This window comes from Anomaloglossus baeobatrachus, chromosome 2, assembly GCF_048569485.1.
Source record: "Anomaloglossus baeobatrachus isolate aAnoBae1 chromosome 2, aAnoBae1.hap1, whole genome shotgun sequence".
NCBI lineage: Eukaryota > Metazoa > Chordata > Amphibia > Anura > Aromobatidae > Anomaloglossus > Anomaloglossus baeobatrachus.
Window position 1 is genome coordinate 32722789 of NC_134354.1, and position 20364 is coordinate 32743152.

General features: G+C 52.6%; 1 protein-coding gene across 1 annotated transcript in view; it reads left to right on the forward strand.

Annotated features, from left to right (window-relative positions):
* BRWD1 (bromodomain and WD repeat domain containing 1) overlaps positions 1 to 20364 on the forward strand; it is a 246097-nt gene that overhangs the window by 107689 nt on the left and 118044 nt on the right. The window contains exons 10-12 of the mRNA XM_075334977.1: positions 47 to 117; positions 650 to 750; positions 1272 to 1312. Of these exons, the coding sequence (XP_075191092.1) occupies positions 47 to 117; positions 650 to 750; positions 1272 to 1312 (213 nt within the window). The remainder of the gene's footprint in view (positions 1 to 46; positions 118 to 649; positions 751 to 1271; positions 1313 to 20364) is intronic.

The following is a 20364-nucleotide window of genomic DNA, read 5'->3' on the forward strand; positions in this document are numbered from 1 at the left end:
TTTTTTTTTTAATATTTTTTTTTTCTTTTATGTTTACTAAATCCAGTGATCATCCCTTGAAATTCATAGAAAAGTCTGGCCCTGGAGCTCAGATGCTCTGCTCTTCATGTAGTGCCGGTGAGCCGAGACTGCAAGTAATCCATTAATGGTGTCATTGTATTAAGCTGTATGCTTCTCTGTATTATTATTATTATTATTATTATTATTATTATTATTATTATTATTATTATTATTGCGCCATTTATTCCATGGCGCTTTACAGTGAGAGGGTATACATACAACAATCAACAGTACAAAACAGACTGGTATAGGAGGAGAGAGGATGATGTTAATATTTAGCAGGTGACGTGTCTGATCCAATCTTAAAGGGGTGTTTTTGTCTATATCTAGTAGGCATCTATAAGCCAGAGCATTAAAGGGATGGGCGCTATTGAGATTCCTGCCAGGAATTTTCTCAATTAGTCGCCAATCCTCTGCACCTATATTCAAAACAAAGTAGTGCCCCGACTCTCCTCCCGCCAGTAATTCAGCCGCTGTATCATTGGTAATGATGGTGAGATGGGCATGCGGATCCTCTACTCTCTGAGGAAGCAGAGGCTGGAAATCTGGTGTGAACACTGCCTAATTCTACTATACGTGTATGTTGCAGGTGGAATGTTTTTGGCGGTCGGTGGCAGTGATCATGCTATCAGACTCTATTATTTTGGAAATGAAAACCCTGAGAAAGTGTCTGAACTTGAAGACCATAACGTGAGTACCTAGACTTTCTTTACAATGCTGTAAATGGAATCTGTGGGGTCCCTCCAATGCTTTTAGGACCTCAGACATAACCTAATGGTCCATTACAACTGCAAATAACTGAGTAAAATCCGCTTGAATATATCCACTCGCTCGCTATATGACAGTGTCTAGTTTGATTATGTGCTTTGCCTCTTAAACTAGTAGACTTGGACGCATCCCCCTGAATTGTCCTCTATCACATTACAATCAAAACTGAGAGAAATCCTAATATGAGAGATTAGACTCCTATACCTTGCAGGGGTATTTCCTAAAACACTGTGTACAATGTTAATGTATTCTGTGCCCTCCATAAACCTCAGCTGTAAGATTTAGACACTAGTGTACCTAGAGTGAAGGTAGACCACTGGGCTTGTACATCGGGGCATCAACGCTGAGCGATCGCCCTGCACCACCTTCCGCTCATTTGTGTCTGTGAATTATTTTTTTTTTTTTTTTTTCTCATTTGTAACAAAACTGTGTTTACATTGCAGGATATAGTGGACAGTATTTTGTTTTCCTACAATACTGAAAGGTAGGTGATATTTTTAAATATAAATTTATAAATAGATCTATCTTTGAGAGTTAAGGCCCCCGTTACACGCAACGACGTCGCTAACGAGATGTCGTTGGGGGTCGCGGAATTCGTGACGCACATCCGGCCTCGTTAGCAACGTCGTTGCGTCTGACTGGTACGAGCGACCGCTAACTATGCAAAATACCAAATCGTTGATTGTTGACACGTTGTCCATTTCCCAAATGTTGCTCGTTTAGGGCGCAGGTTGTTGGTCGTTCCTGAGGCAGCACACATCGCTACGTGTGACACCCCAGGAACGACGAACACCACCGTTCCTGCGTCCTCCGGCAACAAGGTGGGCGTGGCTTTCATGCGGCAGCTCTCCGCCCCTCTGCTTCTATTGGCCGCCTGCCGTGTGACGTCGCTATGACTCCGCATGAACCGCCCCCTTAGAAAAGAGACTGTTTGCCGGCCACACTGACGTCGCTAGGAAGGTAAGTACGTGTGACTGATCCTAGTGATGTTGTGCGCCACGGGCAGCGATTTGCCCGTGACGCACAATCAATGGGGGCGGGTGCTTTCACGAGCGACATCGCTAGAGATGTCGCTGCGTGTAAAGCCCCCCTTTATTGTTCCCCTTCTCCCCAGGCGATTTTTTTTTTTTTTTTTCTTCAATTTTATTGTTTTTGCCTTTCTTTGTCGCTCCAATTGGGAGACCCAGACAATTGGGTGTATAGGCTATGCCTCCGGAGGCCGCACAAAGTATTACACTAAAAGTGTAAAGCCCCTCCCCTTCTGCGTATACACCCCCCGTGCTCCCACGGGCTCCTCAGTTTTTTGCTTTGTGCGAAGGAGGCAGACATGCACGCATAGCTCCACAGCTTAGTCAGCAGCAGCTGCTGACTATGTCGGATGGAAGAAAAGAGGGCCCATAACAGGGCCCCCAGCATGCTCCCTTCTCACCCCACTCTTGTCGGCGGTGTTGTTAAGGTTGAGGTATCCATTGCGGGTACGGAGGCTGGAGCCCACATGCTGTTTTCCTTCCCCATCCCCCTTAGGGCTCTGGGTGAAGTGGGATCCTATCGGTCTCCAGGCACATGAGACCGTGCTCCATCCACAGCTCCTGAGGACTCTGCTGGATAGGAGCCGAGTATCGTTCAGGGACATGGCCCTGCTACTTTGAGGTACTCTGTGTCCCCGTGGGGACCGCGCACAGCAACACTCCAGCATTGCTGGGCGTGCTAGTGCACCGGGGACCGCGGCGCTGACTGCGTTTGTGCCATTACACACTGCAGCGTCGCTGAGTGTGTTAGTGTATGGGGACTGCCGCGCTGACCGCCGCTGCCATTATTATCACTGCGGCGCGGCTGGGACTGTTAGTGCGCCGGGGACTTCCGCGCCGACCGCGCTTATACGGCGGCCGCGCTTATAACTCGAGTCCCCGGCTTTTGCGGCCTAGTCTCTTTTTCTTCCCGCCCCCAGCCCTGCCAGTCAGGTGAAGGGCGGGACGCTGTACAGGACGGCAGCACTGAGGGCTGGAGCATGCTTTGCATACTCCACCCCCCTCACTGTGCACAGTGGGGCACCAGTTCCCGCACTTTCTGGGTCCCGCCCACGGCTCCCTCCTCTACTCAGGACGCCGGCAGCCATTCCTGTCAGCTCCCCTGACGCTGCAGAGGGGAGACAAGCTCTGGGGGACCCAGGCAGGGATGCTGGTGGCCACACAACCGCTTTAAGCGGGCGGTAATCAGCACCTGAGGTGCTGGCCCCACTTGTGCAGAAGTGTAATTATAGATTATATGTTTATAGGCTATACTTTACACTGTATGGTGCACGGTGGATTTCTGGCTATATACCCTATTGTGTTGCTCAGGGGAGACAACAGCATGGCACCCACAAGAGGCAGGGGTGCCAAAACACAGGCTTACTATGCTGCCTGCGCCGCATGTACGACCTCGCTACCGGCAGGTTCCACTGACCCTCATTGTGTGCACTGCTCGGCCCCTGTGGCACTTGCTCAGCCAGAGCCTCTGCTAAGGGGGGCCCAGGGGGAACCACCAGCTAACACTGTCCAGGTGACAGGGACGGAGTTTGCAGTTTTTACTGACAGACTTTCTGAAACTATAGCTAAGATTCTAGAAGCTTTGCAGTCCAGACCGGTATCTCAGACCATGGACACTGTGGAATCATTGCCCCCTGGATCCCCTCAGTTGGAACAACATTGTTCCCCCGGGGTGTCTCATAGATCCCAGGGTGAGGTCTCTGACACGGACCGCAGCCCCAGACCGCCTAAGCGAGCTCGCTGGGAAATCCCCTCGACCTCATCACATTGTTCAGGGTCTCAGAAGGAGGACTCTCTGTATGATGAAGCGGAGGTAGCTGATCAGGATTCGGATCCTGAGGCCGCTCTCAACCTTGATACTTCTGATGGTGACGCCATAGTGAATGATCTTATCGCATCCATACATCAAATGTTGGATATTTCTCCCTCGGCTCCTCCAGTGGAGGAGTCAGCCTCTCAGCAGGAGAAATTCCGTTTCAGGTTCCCCAAGCGTACAACGAGTATGTTTCTGGATCACTCCGACTTCAGAGAGACAGTCCAGAAACACCGAGTTTGTCCAGATAAGCGTTTTTCTTCGGCGCTCTATTGGGAGACCCAGACGATTGGGTGTATAGCTACTGCCTCCGGAGGCCACACAAAGCATTACACTAAAAAGTGTAAGGCCCCTCCCCTTCTGGCTATACACCCCCCGTGGGATCACGGGCTGCTCAGTTTTCAAGCTTTGTGCGAAGGAGGCACACATCCATGCATAAGCTCCACTGTTTAGTCAGCAGTAGCTGCTGACTATATCGGATGGAAGAAAAGAGGGCCCATACTAGGGCCCCCAGCATGCTCCCTTCTCACCCCACTTGCGGTTTGTAAGGTTGAGGTACCTATTACTGGTACGGAGGCTGGAGCCCACATGCTGTTTTCCTTCCCCATCCCCCTGAGGGGCTCTGAGGAAGTGGGATCTTTCCGGCCACCAAGCCCTGAGGCCGGGCTCCATCCACAGACCCATAGAACCTGCTGGATGTGGAGCGGGAGTGCCGTTCAGGGACAAGGCCCTGCAACTTTCAGGTACTCTGTGTCCCCGTATGGCAGGCCACGCACACTCCAGGCTTGCTGGGTGTGCTAGTGCGCCGGGGACTGTAGCGCTGTGCGCTGGGCTTATAGTCCCTGCAGATTACTGGGGGACTTTACGTGTGGGGACCGCCGCGCCGACCGCCCCTGGAGCGGCGGCGCAGCTGCGACTTGTAGTGCGCCGGGGACGCGCCGACCGCGCTTTTACGGCGGCGGCGCTTCTAACTTTAGTCCCCGGCTTTTGCGGCCTAGCGCCGCTTCGTTCCCGCCCCCACCCTGTCACTCAGGGAAAGGGAGAGACGCTGTTCTATAGCAGCGCCGAGGGCTGGAGCCTTATTTGCATTCTCCAGCCCCCTTCACTAGACACAGTGGGCGCCGGGTTCCCGCTCTTGTCTCGGGCACGCCCTCGGCCCGCCCCTCTCCTCTGGACGCCGGCAGCCATTCCGGCACGCAGAGCGGGAAAACTGAGACAAGCGCTGAGCTAGCACAGGATTCCGGCGCCACACACCCGCTTTTGTGCGGGCGGTAAGCGGCAACTAAAGTGCTGACCCACTAATGCCGAAGTGTCCTGTTGTACTTTTGTACGGTCGCTATTCAGGATGCAGACCTAGAAACAGCAGCAAAAGATCAGAGGTGCTAAAGCACAGACTCTATATGCTGCTTGTCTTGCATGTGCTGCAGTGTCATGTGTCCTTTATGCTTGTAGCTGTCTACCCGCCTAGATGGCTAGACAGCGGCAGCAAACAGCAATGGTGCTAAGGCACAAGCTTTCAATGCTGCTTGGATTGCATGTACTGCAGAGTTTATTTTCATGCTTGTACATTCACTGCATGTCGCTATTCTTGGCTAATGCTCCTTGATGACCAGACAACAGCAGCAGAAAAGCAAGGGTGCTAAGGCACAAGCTTTCAATGCTGCTTGGATTGCATGTGCTGCAGTGGTTATTTTCATGCTTGTATGCTATACATTCACTGTATGTCGCTTTTCTTGGCTAATGCTCCTGAATAACTAGACAACGGCAGCAGAAAAGCAAAGGTGCCAAGGCACAGGCTTTCTATGCTCCTTGTACTGCATGTGCTGAAGTGTTTATTGTACTTCATGCTTGTATGCTATACATTGCACTGTACGGTCGCTATTCTTGGCTAATGCTCCTAGATGGCTAGACAGCAACAGCGAAAAAAAAAAAAAAAAAAAAAAAGCATGGGTGCCAAGGCACAGGCTTTCTATGCTGCTTGTACTGCATGCGATACTGTTCCAGGACCCCCAGTGTGTGCAATTACTCAACGGGGTCTCTGCTACAGGTGGCCAAAAGAACCACCTGTGATCCCTGTCCAGGGACAGGGACGGAGTTGCAGTTTCCGCTGATATATTGTCTGTGACTATGACTAACATCTTACAGACTTTGCAGTCCAGACAGACCTTGGGCAATGTTGATTCAATGCCCCTGGCCACCCTGATTTCGAAACAAATCATGGCTCCAGGAGGGTCCCATGCATCCCAGGGTGCAGGCTCTGACACGGACGACAGTCCCAGACGGCCTAAGCGAGCTCCCTAAGAACGGCCCTCGACTTCATCACAGTACTCTCTGTATGATGATGCAGACGTAGCTGTTCAGGACTCTGATCCTGAGACCGCTCTCAATCCGGATACACCGGATGGTGACGCTATAGTGAATAATCTTATAGCGTCCATCAATGGAAGGTTGGGTATTTCTCCCTCAACTCCTCCAGTGGAGGGGTCAGCTTCACAGCAGGAGAAATCCCTATTTCGGTATCTCAAGCGTATATTGAGTACTTTTCTGGTCACTCTGACTCCAGAGAAGCAGTCCAGGAACACCACGCTTATCCCGATAAGCGTTTTTCCAACCGTATTGAGGATACGCGTTGTCTCTTCCCCCCTGACGTGCTCAAGCGCTCCAAGGGTGGATCCCCCAATCTCCAGGCTTGCGGCTAGATCTATAGTTGCAGTGGAAGATGGGACTTCACTTAAAGATGCCATTGACAGACAGATAGCCCTCTGGTTGCAATCTGTCTATGAAGCTATCGGCGGGTCGGTTGCCCCGGCATTCGCAGCCATAGAGGCACTCCAAGCTATTTCAGCTAGTATTGCGCAGAGGGACGCGGTCACATGTACATCTTGGCCGCAGTAGCGTCCTTCACCTCGCAATGTCGGCATTGCGACTCAAGCTGTTTATGCTGTCCTGGACTCTACGAGCCGTACGTCAGTGGCGTCCGCCAACTCCGTGTTGTTACGCTCCTAGTGTTAAGGGATTGGAGCAGATGCTGCTTCCACAAAAGTGCTTAACCAGATTGCCTTTATCTGGTGACAGACTGTTTCGTGAGCGGTTGGATTAAATCATTCAACTGTCCAAGGGTACGGATTCTTCCTTACCCCAGCTATCAAACAAGACCCATCAGGAGAAGGGACAGTCGAGGTTTCGGTCCTTCCCAGGCTCGGGCACGTCCCAATTGCCCTCGTCCAACAGGACTCAAAAGGCTCAGAGGGGCGCAGGTTCCTGGCGGGCTCAATCACGCCCGGAGAAGGCAGCCGGAGGAACCGCTACCAAGGCGGTTTCCTCAGGACTTTCAGCCCTCTCTCTCCGCGTCCGCGGTCGGTGGCAGACTCCCCCGCTTTAGCGACGTTTAACTGCCACAGGTCAATGGCCGGTGGGTGAGAGACAGTTTGTCGCAAAAACTTCCTCACCGGCCGAGCCGAGGCTCTTCTGCAGGCAGTAGGAGTCGTAATCCCGGTTCCTCCTCAGGAACAAGAGACACTTTTTACTCCGATCTGGTCGGGGTGACAAAATAGGACGACTCCTTCCGTTCCGTTCTGGACCTTAAACTGCTCAACAAGCACGTGAAAACCAGGCGGTTCCGGATGGAATCCCTCCGCTCCGTCATTGCCTCAATGTCTCAAGGAGATTTCCTAGCATCAATAGACATCAGGATGCTTATCTCCACGTGCCGATTGCTCCAGAGCACCGGCGTTTGCTACGATTCGTTATTGAAGACGAGCATCTTCGGTTCGTAGCCCTACCCTTCGGTCTGGCGACAGCCCCACAGGTTTTCACCAAGTTCATGGCAGCAGTGGGACCACTCCCGCACTCTCAGGGTCACCCTGTGATCCCTTACTTAGACCATCTACTTGTCAATGCACTCTTTTAAGAGGCATGCCAACACAGCCTGAACATGGCGCGGGACACTTCCCAGAGTTTCGGGTGGGTCCTCAACTTTTCAAAGTTAAACCCAATCGCTGGCATATCTTAGCTTGGGGTTTCACACTCTCTCAGCGATGGTGAAGCTTCCACTGGACAAACAGCGGTCACTACAGACGGGGGTGCAGTCTCTCCTTCAAGGAGACACCTCATCCAGAGGCAGTCCCTTTCACGCAGTTTCATCTGCGTCCACTTCAATAGAACATTCTTCGCTAATGGGAGGGGAGGTCGATGTCCCTACACAGGAACGTCCCCCTTTCTCAGACGATCAAGGACTCTCTTCAGAGGAGTCCACTCTTCAGATCAATTGTCTGGAGCTCTGGGCAGTGTATATTGCCCTGCAAGACTTCCTGCAGTGGCTGGAAGGCAAACAGATCCGAATTCAGTCGGACAATCCACAGTGGTGGCATACATCAACCACCAAGGCGGACTACGCAGTCGGAGAGCCTCCCAGGAAGTCCGCCGGATTCTGCTAGGGGTGGAAGACAGAGCATACACCATATCCGCAGTTCACATCCCGGGCGTAGAAAACTGGGAAGCAGACTTCCTCAGTCACCAGGGCGTGGACGCAGGAGAATGGTCTCTGCACCCGGACGGGTTTCACGAATCGGCACAACAGCAAGGTCCCGGTTTTCATGACGATCAAAGAGCTCTGGCGACAGGCATCTCACGGTCGGTCAACCGTGGGCACTACCAGACTGGCCAGACTTACTGTCCCAAGGGCCGTTTTTCCATCTGAATTCTACGGCCCTGAACCTACTGTGTGGCCATTGCGTCCTAGATCCTAGTGTCCTCAGGATTATCCCAAGGGGTCGTTGCCACCATGAGACAGGCTATGAAGCCCACGTCTGCTAAGATCTACCACGGAAGTGGAAGATTTTCTTTTACTGGTGCTCTGTACAAGGAGTGTCCCCCTGGCCATTGGCATTGCCTACTTTTCTTTCCTTCCTGCAATCTGGGTTGGAAAAGGGCTTGTCGCTCGGCTCCCTTAAAGGGCAAGTCTCGGCGCTATTGGTGTTTTTTCAGAAGCGTCTAGCACGACGTCCGCAGGTACGCACGTTCCTGCAGGGGGTTTGTCATATCGTCCCCCCGTACGAGCGGCAGTTAGATCCATGGGATCTGAACAGGGTACTAGTTGCTCTCCAGAAGCCGCCTTTCGAGTCTCTGACGGATGTTTCACTCTCTCGACTATCACGGAAAGTGGCCTTTCTGGTAGCGATCACGTCTCTTCGGAGAGTGTCTGAGCTAGCAGCGCTGTCATCCAAGGCTCCCTTCCTGGTGGTCCACCAGGACAAGGTAGTGCTGCGCCCCATTCAGGAGTTTCTCCCTAAGGTAGTATCCTCGTTTCATATTAATCAGGATATCTCCTTACCTTCCTTTTGTCCTCATCCGGTTCACCGGTATGAAAAGGATTTACATTTGTTAGATCTGGTGAGAGCACTCAGAATCTACATTTCCCGCACGGCGCCCCTGCGCCGCTCGGATGCACTCTTTGTCCTTGTCGCTGGTAAGCGCAAGGGGTCGCAGGCTTCTACAGCCACCCTGGCTCGATGGATCAAAGAACCAATTCTGGAAGCCTACCGTTCTGCGGGGCTTCCGGTTCCTTCAGGGCTGAAGGCCCATTCAACCAGAGCCGTGGGTGCGTCCTGGGCATTACGACACCAGGCTTCGGCTCAACAAGTGTGCCAGGCAGCTACCTGGTCGAGTTTGCACACTTTCACCAAACATTATCAGGTGCATACCTATGCTTCGGCGGACGCCAGCCTAGGTAGAAGAGTCCTGCAGGCGGCAGTGGCCTCCTCGTAGAGGAGGGCTGTCTTGCAGCTCTAACTTGAGGTATTTTGTTACCCACCCAGGGACTGCTTTTGGACGTCACAATCGTCTGGGTCTCCCAATAGAGCGCCGAAGAAGAAGGGAATTTTGTTACTTACCGTAAATTTCTTTTTCGCTCCTAATTGGGAGACCCAGACAGTGGGTGTATAGCTACTGCCCTCTGGAGGCCGCACAAAGAACTACACTTAAAAGTGTAAGGCCCCTCCCCTTCTGGCTATACACCCTCCCGTAGGAGTACAGATTCCTCAGTTTTAGCTTTGTGCGCAAGGAGGTCAGACACGCACGCATAGCTCCATTGTTTTTAGTCAGCAGCAGCTGCTGACTATATCGGATGGAAGAAAAGAGGACACATATAGTGTCCCCAGCATGCTCCCTTCTCACCCCACTGTATGTCGGAGGTGTTTGTAAGGTTGAGGTACCCATTGCGGGTACGGCGGCAGGAGCCCACATGCTGATTCCTTCCCCATCCCTTTTTACAGGGCTCTGGGTGAAGTGGGATTTACCGGTCTCCAGGCACTGAGACCGTGCTCCATCTACAGCCCCTGGAGACGATGCTGGATGGAGCGGAGTACATCAGGGACATGGCCCTGCATCCTCAAGGTACTCTGTGTCCCCGTGCAGGCGCTCACACCGCAGCTTGCTGGGTGTTGTAGTGCGCCGGGGGACATCAGCGCTACGGCGCTTGTGCCAGGCCTCATTCAGCTTCGCTGAAGCAGGCACACTAGCGGGAAACGGTCGCGCCGGCCGCTGGGACTGCGGCGCGGCTGGCACTTGTGGTGCGCCGGGGACTTCAGCGCGGCCCGCGCTTTTACGGCGGCCGCGCTGATAACTCGAGTCCCCGGCTTTTGCGGCCTGCTTCCGCTCGTTCCCGCCCCCGGACCTGCCAGTCAGGAGAGGGGCGGGACGCTGGCCACGTCTAGGAACGGTCATGCCGGCCGCTGGGACTGCGGCGCGGCTGACACTTGTGGTGCGCCGGGGACTTCAGCGCGGCCCGCGCTTTTACGGCGGCCGCGCTGATAACTCGAGTCCCCGGCTTTTGCGGCCTGCTTCCGTTCGTTCCCGCCCCCAGACCTGCCAGTCAGGAGAGGGGCGGGACGCTGGCCAGGGCATCAGCGCTGAGGGCTGGAGTCGTTTTTACATACTCCAGCCCTCACAATCGGCACAGAGGGGACACTGTTCCCGCACTTTTGTTTGGGAACTCCCACGGACCGCCCCTCTCCACAGACGCCGGCAGCCATTCCTGCTGACACGCTGAGCTGCAGAGGGGAGCCGGGGAGACCCAGACAGGGAATCTGCAGCCTCTTACCCGCTATTCAGCGGGCGGTAAGCCCCCTCTTGTGCCAGTATTATTCTTAGTATTTTGTTTATACAAATACTTTGTATTGATAGCGCTGGGCGCCCTTTGGCTATAGACTCTCTCACATTGCAGAGAGCCAGCAACATGTCGTCCGTAAAACGCAAGGGTGCCAAGGCACAGACATTATATGCTTCCTGCACCGCTTGTGGGACTTTTCTACCAGCAGGCTCCACGGACCCCCATTGTGTGCAGTGCTCGGCCCCTGCGGCGCTTGCACAGTCGGGACCTCTGCTGGACGTGACCCAGGGTGTACCACCTGTGAATGCTGTCCAGGTGACAGGAACTGAGTTTGCAGCTTTTGCTGACAGAATGTCTCTCACTATGTCACAAATTCTTGACACATTGCGAGCTAGGCCTGTACTTCAGGCCACGGACACTGTGCAATCATTGCCCCCTGGTCCCCCTCAGCTCCAAGCTCCGGGACGGGCATATACACCTCAGGGTGAAGACTCTGACTCGGACGATGGCCCCGGGCAGCCTAAGCGGGCTCGCTATGACGGGCCTTCACATTCATCTCAATGGTCAGAATCCCAGCGAGATGAATCTATGGGTGATGAGGCGGACGTAACTGATCAGGATTCTGATCCTGGGACCGCTCTCAATCTAGATACACCTGATGGTGACGCCATAGTTAATGATCTTATATTTAACATCAATAAGATGTTAAATATTTCCCCACCAGCTCCTCTTGTGGAGGAGTCAGCTTCGCAGCACGAGAGAATCCATTTCAGATACCCTAAACGTACTTTAAGCACTTTTCTGGACCACGCTGACTTTAGAGACGCAATCCAGAAACCCCACGCTTATCCTGAAAGGCGTTTTCCTAAACGGCTTAAAGATACACGCTATCCTTTTCCCCCTGAGGTGGTCAAGGGTTGGACCCAGTGTCCAAAAGTGGATCCTCCAATTTCCAGGCTTGCAGCTAGATCCTTGGTTGCAGTTGAAGATGGAGCGGCACTTAAAGATGCCACTGACAGGCAGATGGAGCTCTGGCTGAAATCCATCTATGAAGCGATTGGAGCGTCATTAGCGCCTTCTTTTGCGGCCGTATGGGCACTCCAAGCTATCTCAGCCGGGCTTGCGCGAGTTGACTCCGTCACACGTGCATGTGCCCCGCAGGTAGCACCATTGACCTCGCAAATGGCGGCATTCGCGTCGTACGCGATTAATGCTGTTCTTGACGCTACAAGCCGCACGGCAGTGGCGTCAGCCAACTCCGTTGTTTTGCGTAGGGCCCTGTGGTTGAGACAGTGGAAAGCAGATTCTCATTCCAAGAAGTGCTTAACCAATTTGCCTTTTTCTCGTGACCGATTGTTTGGAGAGCGTTTGGATGAAATCATCAAACACTCCAAGGGTAAGGACTCATCCTTACCGCAACACAGACAAAACAAACCCCAACAAAGGAAGGGTCAGTCTGGTTATCGGTCCTTTCGAGGACCGGGCAGGTCCCAATTCGCCTCGTCAAAAAAGACTCAAAAGGACCAGAGACGCTCAGATTCTTGGAGGTCTCAGTCACGCCCAAAAAGGACAGCCGGAGGAACCGTTGCCAAGACGGCGTCCTCCTGACTTGCGGTCTCCGATTCCCACACCCGCGGTCGGTGGGAGGCTTTCCCACTTTGGCGACATCTGGCTGTCACACGTCAAAGACCGTTGGGTGAGGGATATTCTGTCTCACGGGTACAGGATAGAGTTCAGTTCTCGTCCGCCAACTCGTTTCTTCAGAACTTCTCCACCACCAGACCGAGCCGATGCTCTGTTGCAGGCGGTGGCCGCTATAAGGGCGGAAGGAGCGGTGACCTCCGTCCCGCTTCAGGAACAAGGTCACGGTTTTTACTCCAATCTGTTTGTGGTCCCAAAAAAGGACGGATCGTATCGGCCCGTCCTGGATCTAAAGTTGCTCAACAGAAGGAGGTTCCGGATGGAATCCCTACGCTCCGTCATAGCCTCAATGTCTCAAGGAGATTTTCTAGCATCAATAGATATCAAGGATGCGTATCTCCACGTGCCGATCGCACCAGAGCATCAGCGTTTCCTACGCTTCGTCATACACGACGAACACCTACAGTTCGTAGCGTTACCTTTCGGTCTGGCAACAGCCCCCCGGGTCTTCACCAAGGTCATGGCAGCAGTAGTAGCTGTTCTGCACTCGCAGGGTCACTCGGTCATCCCGTATCTAGACGACCTGCTTATAAAGGCACCCTCTCAAGAGGCATGCCAACACAGTCTGAAGGTGGCACTAGACACTCTCCAGAGTTTCGGGTGGATTATCAACTTTCCAAAGTCTCATCTAACCCCGACCCAATCTCTGATTTATCTTGGCATGGAGTTTCATACTCTATCAGCGATAGTGAAGCTTCCACTGGACAAGCAGTGCTCGCTACGGACTGGAGTGCAATCTCTCCTTCAGAGCCAGTCGCACTCACTGAGGCGCCTCATGCATTTCCTAGGAAAGATGGTAGCAGCAATGGAGGCAGTCCCGTTCGCGCAGTTTCATCTGCGCCCTCTACAATGGGACATCCTACGCCAATGGGACGGGAAATCGACGTCCCTCGACAGGACTGTCTCCCTCTCTCAGACTGCCAAGGACTCTCTCCGTTGGTGGCTTCTCCCCAACTCATTGTCACAGGGAAAGTCGTTCCTTCCCCCGTCCTGGGCAGTGGTCACGACGGATGCGAGCCTATCAGGGTGGGGAGCGGTGTATCTCCACCACAGGGCTCAGGGGATGTGGACTCTGGAAGAGTCCACCCTGCAGATCAATGTTCTGGAAATCAGAGCAATCTATCTTGCCCTGCGAGCCTTCCAACAGTGGCTGGAAGGCAAGCAGATTCGGATTCAGTCGGACAATTCTACGGCGGTGGCTTACATCAACCACCAAGGGGGAACACGCAGTCGCCAAGCTTTTCAAGAAGTCCAACGGATTTTGACGTGGGTGGAAAGCAGAGCGTCCACCATATCCGCAGTTCACATCCCAGGCGTGGAAAACTGGGAAGCAGACTTTCTCAGTCGCCAGGGCATGGACGCAGGAGAATGGTCACTTCACCCGGACGTGTTTCAGCAGATCTGTTGCCGCTGGGGGACGCCGGACGTCGATCTGATGGCGTCACGGCACAACAACAAGGTCCCAGTTTTCATGGCACGGTCTCACGATCACCGAGCACTGGCGGCAGACGCCTTGGTTCAGGACTGGTCGCAATTCCGACTCCCCTATGTGTTCCCACCTCTAGCATTGTTACCCAGAGTTCTCCGGAAAATCAGGTCCGACTGCCATCGAGCCATACTCGTCGCTCCAGATTGGCCAAGAAGGTCGTGGTACCCGGATCTGTGGCATCTCACGGTAGGCCAACCGTGGACACTACCAGACCGTCCAGATTTGCTGTCTCAAGGGCCGTTTTTCCATCTGAATTCTGCGGCCCTGAACCTGACTGTGTGGCCATTGAGTCCTGGATCCTAGCGGCCTCAGGTTTATCTCAGGAGGTTGTTGCCACAATGAGACAGGCTAGAAAACCATCCTCAGCTAAGATCTATCACAGAACGTGGAAGATATTCTTAGCGTGGTGCTTGGCTCAAGGGTTTTCTCCCTGGCCATTTGCATTGCCAATTTTTCTTTCCTTCCTGCAGTCTGGGTTGGAAAAAGGTTTGTCGCTTAGCTCTCTTAAGGGTCAAGTCTCCGCGCTATCCGTATTCTTTCAGAAGCGCTTGGCACAGCTTTCTAAAGTACGCACGTTTCTCCAAGGAGTTTGTCATATCGTTCCTCCTTACAGACGGCCATTGGAACCCTGGGATCTGAACAAGGTTCTCATTGCTCTCCAGAAGCCGCCTTTCGAGCCTTTGAAAGAGGTTCCCCTTTCTCGGCTTTCACAAAAGGTAGTTTTTCTTGTGGCGGTCACGTCTCTTCGAAGAGTGTCCGAGCTAGCGGCATTATCTTGCAAATCTCCCTTCCTGGTGTTTCACCAAGACAAGGTAGTACTGCGTCCAATTCCAGAGTTTTCTCCCAAGGTGGTTTCTTCCTTTCATCTCAATCAGGATATCACTTTACCATCTTTGTGTCCGCATCCAGTTCACCAATTTGAAAAGGGTTTACATCTGTTGGACCTGGTGAGAGCACTCAGGATTTACATTTCTCGCACGGCGGCTCTACGCCGTTCGGATGCGCTCTTTGTCCTAGTCGCTGGTCAGCATAAGGGATCGCAAGCTTCCAAATCCACCCTGGCGCGGTGGATCAAGGAACCAATTCTTCACACATACCGTTCTGCTGGGCTTCCGATTCCATCTGGACTGAAGGCCCATTCTACCAGAGCCGTGGGTGCGTCCTGGGCATTACGGCATCAGGCTACGGCTCAGCAAGTGTGCCAGGCGGCTACCTGGTCGAGTCTGCACACGTTTACCAAACACTATCAAGTGCATACCTACGCTTCGGCAGATGCCAGCCTAGGTAGACAGGTCCTTCAGGCGGCGGTGGCCCACCTGTAGGAAGAGGCTGTCTGACAGCCCGTTCATGTGGTATCTTTTTACCCACCCAGGGACTGCTTTTGGACGTCCCACTGTCTGGGTCTCCCAATTAGGAGCGAAAAAGAAGAAGGGAATTTTGTTTACTTACCGTAAATTCCTTTTCTTCTAGCTCCAATTGGGAGACCCAGCACCCGCCCTATTTGTTCTTAGGGTTTCGTTTTTTCGGGTGCACATGTTGTTCATGTTGTTTCTTAAGTTCTCCGATCGTGTTATCGGATTGAATTTGTTTTTGAAACTGTTATTGGCTTTCCTCCTTCTTGCTTTGGTACTAAAACTGAGGAATCTGTACTCCTACGGGAGGGTGTATAGCCAGAAGGGGAGGGGCCTTACACTTTTAAGTGTAGTTCTTTGTGCGGCCTCCAGAGGGCAGTAGCTATACACCCACTGTCTGGGTCTCCCAATTGGAGCTAGAAGAAAAGGAATTTACGGTAAGTAAACAAAATTCCCTTCTCCTTTTCTTCTAGCTCTTATTGGGAGACCCAGCACCCGCCCTGTTGTCCTTCGGGATTTTTGGTTTGTTTGCGGGTACACATGTTGTTCATGTTGAACGGTTTTCAGTTCTCCGATGTTACTCGGAGTGAATTTGTTTAAACCAGTTATTGGCTTTCCTCCTTCTTGCTTTAGCACTAAAACTGAGCAGCCCGTGATCCCACGGGGGGTGTATAGCCAGAAGGGGAGGGGCCTTACACTTTTTAGTGTAATGCTTTGTGTGGCCTCCGGAGGCAGTAGCTATACACCCAATCGTCTGGGTCTCCCAATAAGAGCTAGAAGAAAAGGAATTTACGGTAAGTAACAAAATTCCCTTCTTTCCAAGCGCCTTAAGGATACACGTTATCCCTTCCCCCCGGACGTGGTCAAGGGCGGGACTCAGTGTCCCAAGGTGGATCCTCCAATCTCCAGACTGGCGGCTAGATCCATAGTTGCTGTTGAAGATGGGGCTTCACTCAAGGATGCCACTGACAGACAGATGGAGCTCTGGTTGAAATCCATCTATGAAGCTATCGGCGCGTCTTTTGCTCCAGCATTCGCAGCCGTATGGGCACTCCAAGCTATTGCAGCGGGTCAAGCGCAAATTGACGCACTCACACGTACGTCTGCGCCGCAAGTGGCGTCCATAACTTCTCAAAAGTCGGCATTTGCGTCCTACGCTATTAATGCTGTCCTGGACTCTGCGAGCCTACGGCAGTTGCAGCCGACAATTCGGTGGCAATACGCAGAGCCTTGTGGCTACGGAAATGGAAGGCAGATTCGGCTACCAAAAAGTGCTTAACCGGTTTGCCATTTTCTGGCGACCGTTTGTTTGGTGAGAGGCTGGATGAAATCATCAAACAATCCATGGGAAAGGAAACATCCTTACCCCACGCCAAACCAAAATTACCCCAAAAGAGGAGGGGACAGTCGAGGTTTCGGTCCTTTCGGGGTGCGGGCAGGTCCCAATTCTCCTCGTACAAAAGGCCTCAGAAGGATCAGAGGAACTCAGATCCATGGCGGTCTAAGTCAGAGACATTCTGTCTCACGGTTACAGGATAGAGTTCGGCTCTCGTCCTCCGACTCGATTTTTCAGAACATCTCCGCCTCCCGAGCGAGCCGATGCTCTTCTGCAGGCGCTGTGCACTCTGAAGACAGAAGGAGTGGTGGTCCCTGTTCCTCTTCAGCAACAGGGTCACGGTTTTTACTCCAACCTGTTTGTGGTTCCAAAGGAGGACGGGTCTTTCCGTCCTGTCCTGGACCTAAAACTGCTCAACAAACACGTAAAGACAAGGCGGTTCTGGATGGAATCCCTCCGCTCCGTCATCGCCTCAATGTCCCAAGGAGATTTCCTTGCATCGATCGATATCAAAGATGCTTATCTCCACGTACCGATTGCTCCAGAGCATCAGCGCTTCCAGCGCTTCGCCATAGGAGACGAACACCTGCAGTTCGTGGCACTGCCGTTCGGCCTGGCGACAGCCCCACGGGTTTTCACCAAGGCCATGGCTGCAGTAGTTGCGGTCCTCCACTCTCAGGGTCACTCGGTGATCCCTTACTTAGACGATCTGCTGGTCAAGGCTCCCTCTCAAGAGGCATGCCAGCACAGCCTCACCGCGACTCTGGAGACTCTCCAGAGTTTCGGGTGGATCATCAATTTTCCAAAGTCAAATCTGACACCGGCCCAATCGCTGGCATATCTTGGCATGGAGTTTCATACCCTCTCAGCGATAGTGAAGCTTCCGCTGAACAAGCAGCGCTCACTGCAGACGGGGGTGCAATCTCTCCTTCAAGGTCAATCACACCCCTTGAGGAGCCTCATGCACTTCCTGGGGAAGATGGTGGCAGCAATGGAGGCAGTCCCGTTCGTGCAGTTTCACCTGCGTCCTCTTCAATGGGACATCCTACGCAAATGGGACAGGAAGCCGACGTCCCTCGACAGGAACGTCTCCCTCTCTCAGGCAACCAAAGCTTCCCTTCGGTGGTGGCTTCATCCCACTTCACTATCGAAGGGGAAATCCTTCCTACCCCCATCCTGGGCGGTGGTCACGACGGACGCGAGTCTGTCAGGGTGGGGAGCAGTTTTTCTCCACCACAGGGCTCAGGGTACGTGGACTCGGCAAGAGTCCTCACTTCAGATCAATGTTCTGGAGATCAGGGCAGTGTATCTAGCCCTAAAAGCGTTCCAGCAGTGGCTGGAAGGCAAGCAGATCCGAATTCAGTCGGACAACTCCACAGCGGTGGCTTACATCAACCACCAATGAGGAACACGCAGTCGGCAAGCCTTCCAGGAGGTCCGGCGGATTTTGATGCGAGTGGAAGCCACGGCCTCCACCATCTCCGCAGTTCACATCCCGGGCGTGGAAAACTGGGAAGCAGATTTTCTCAGTCGCCAGGGCATGGACGCAGGGGAATGGTCCCTTCACCCGGACGTGTTTCAGGAGATCTGTTGCCGCTGGGGGATGCCGGACGTCGACCTAATGGCGTCCCGGCACAACAACAAGGTCACGGCATTCATGGCACGTTCTCAAGATCAGAGCTCTGGCGGCAGACGCCTTAGTTCAGGATTGGTCGCAGTTTCAACTCCCTTATGTGTTTCCTCCGCTGGCACTGTTGCCCAGAGTGTTACGCAAGATCAGGACCGACTGCCGCCGCGCCATCCTCGTCGCTCCAGACTGGCCGAGGAGGTAGTGGTACCCGGATCGGTGGCATCTCACGGTCGGCCAACCGTGGGCACTACCAGACCGACCAGACTTGCTGTCTCAAGGGCCGTTTTTTCCATCTGAATTCTGCGGCCATCAACCTGACTGTGTGGCCATTGAGTCCTGGATCTTAGCGTCTTCAGGATTATCTCAAGAGGTCATTGCCACTATGAGACAGGCTAGGAAGTAGCAGTCACTTCACTTCGGAGAGTGTCTGAGCTAGCAGCATTGTCATGCAAAGCTCCTTTCCTGGTGTTTCACCAGGACAAGGTGGTTCTGCGTCCGGTTCCGGAATTTTTACCTAAGGTGGTATCCCCTTTTCATCTCAATCAGGATATCTCCTTACCCTCTTTTTGCCCTCATCCAATTCACCAATGTGAAAAGGATTTGCACTTGTTAGATCTGGTGAGAGCACTCAGACTCTACATTTCTCGTACGGCGCCCCTGCGCCGCTCGGATGCACTCTTTGTCCTTGTCGCTGGCCAGCGTAAAGGGTCACAGGCTTCCAAATCAACCCTGGCTCGGTGGATCAAGGAACCAATTCTCGAAGCTTACCGTTCTGCTGGGCTTCCGGTTCCCTCAGGGCGAAAGGCCCATTCTACCAGAGCCGTGGGTGCGTCCTGGGCTTTGAGGCACCAGGCTACGGCTCAACTGGTGTGTCAGGCGGCTACCTGGTCAAGCCTGCACACTTTCACGAAACACTATCAGGTGCATACCTATGCTTCGGCGGATGCCAGCCTAGGTAGGCGAGTCCTTCAGGCGGCGGTTGCCCACCTGTAGGACGGAGCCGTTACGGCTCTATTATGAGGTATTATTTACCCACCCAGGGACTGCTTTTGGACGTCCCAATTGTCTGGGTCTCCCAATGGAGCGACAAAGAAGAAGGGAATTTTGTTTACTTACCGTAAATTCCTTTTCTTCTAGCTCCAATTGGGAGACCCAGCACCCGCCCCTGTTTTTTTGTGTACACATGTTGTTCATGTTGAATGGTTTCAGTTCTCCGATATTCCTTCGGATTGAATTTACTTTAAACCAGTTTATAATTTTTTTCCTCCTTCTTGCTTTTGCACCAAAACTGAGGAGCCCGTGGGAGCACGGGGGGTGTATTGGCAGAAGGGGAGGGGCTTTACACTTTTAGTGTAATACTTTGTGCGGCCTCCGGAGGCATAGCCTATACACCCAATTGTCTGGGTCTCCCAATTGGAGCTAGAAGAAAAGGAATTTACGGTAAGTAAACAAAATTCCCTTCTTTTCCTCTAATTCTTCTAAGAGCCATAGCCTTTATTTTTGTGTCGCTACAGCTATATAAGGACTTGTTTTTTGCGGGATAAGTTTTACTTTTTCAATTGACACCATTCATTTTGCCCCATATTGTACTGTAAATGTTCAATTCCATAATGTTTTTTTCGAGTTTATTTACAGTTTTAACTACATGGTAAAACTGACATGGCAAAAATATTTTCCAGGACAGTGAGTTTGTGGATACCAAACATGTATAGTTGTTTATTTGTTTTGTTTTTTAAGGTGGCGAAGAAAAATTCTGAAATTTATAAACAAACCAAAAAACCCCCCAAAAATGTTCTTCTGGTGCTTTTTTTTTTTTTTTTTTTTTCCCTTTTTATAAGAACAATAAGGCTATGTGCCCACGGGACTCTGTACCTGCGGATATGTCTGCAGGTTTCCCGCAGCAGCTCCCCGGAATCCGCAGCTATCCAAAGCTGCGGGATTCCAGCAAAATATCTGCGGAAAACCTGCGGACATTCATGCGACTTACCAGTGGAAGTCCCGGCCTCTATCTCCATAGTGGAGGGCCGGTATTTCCGCAGGTAAATCCGCAAGAATAATTGACATGCAGTTATGTGCGGC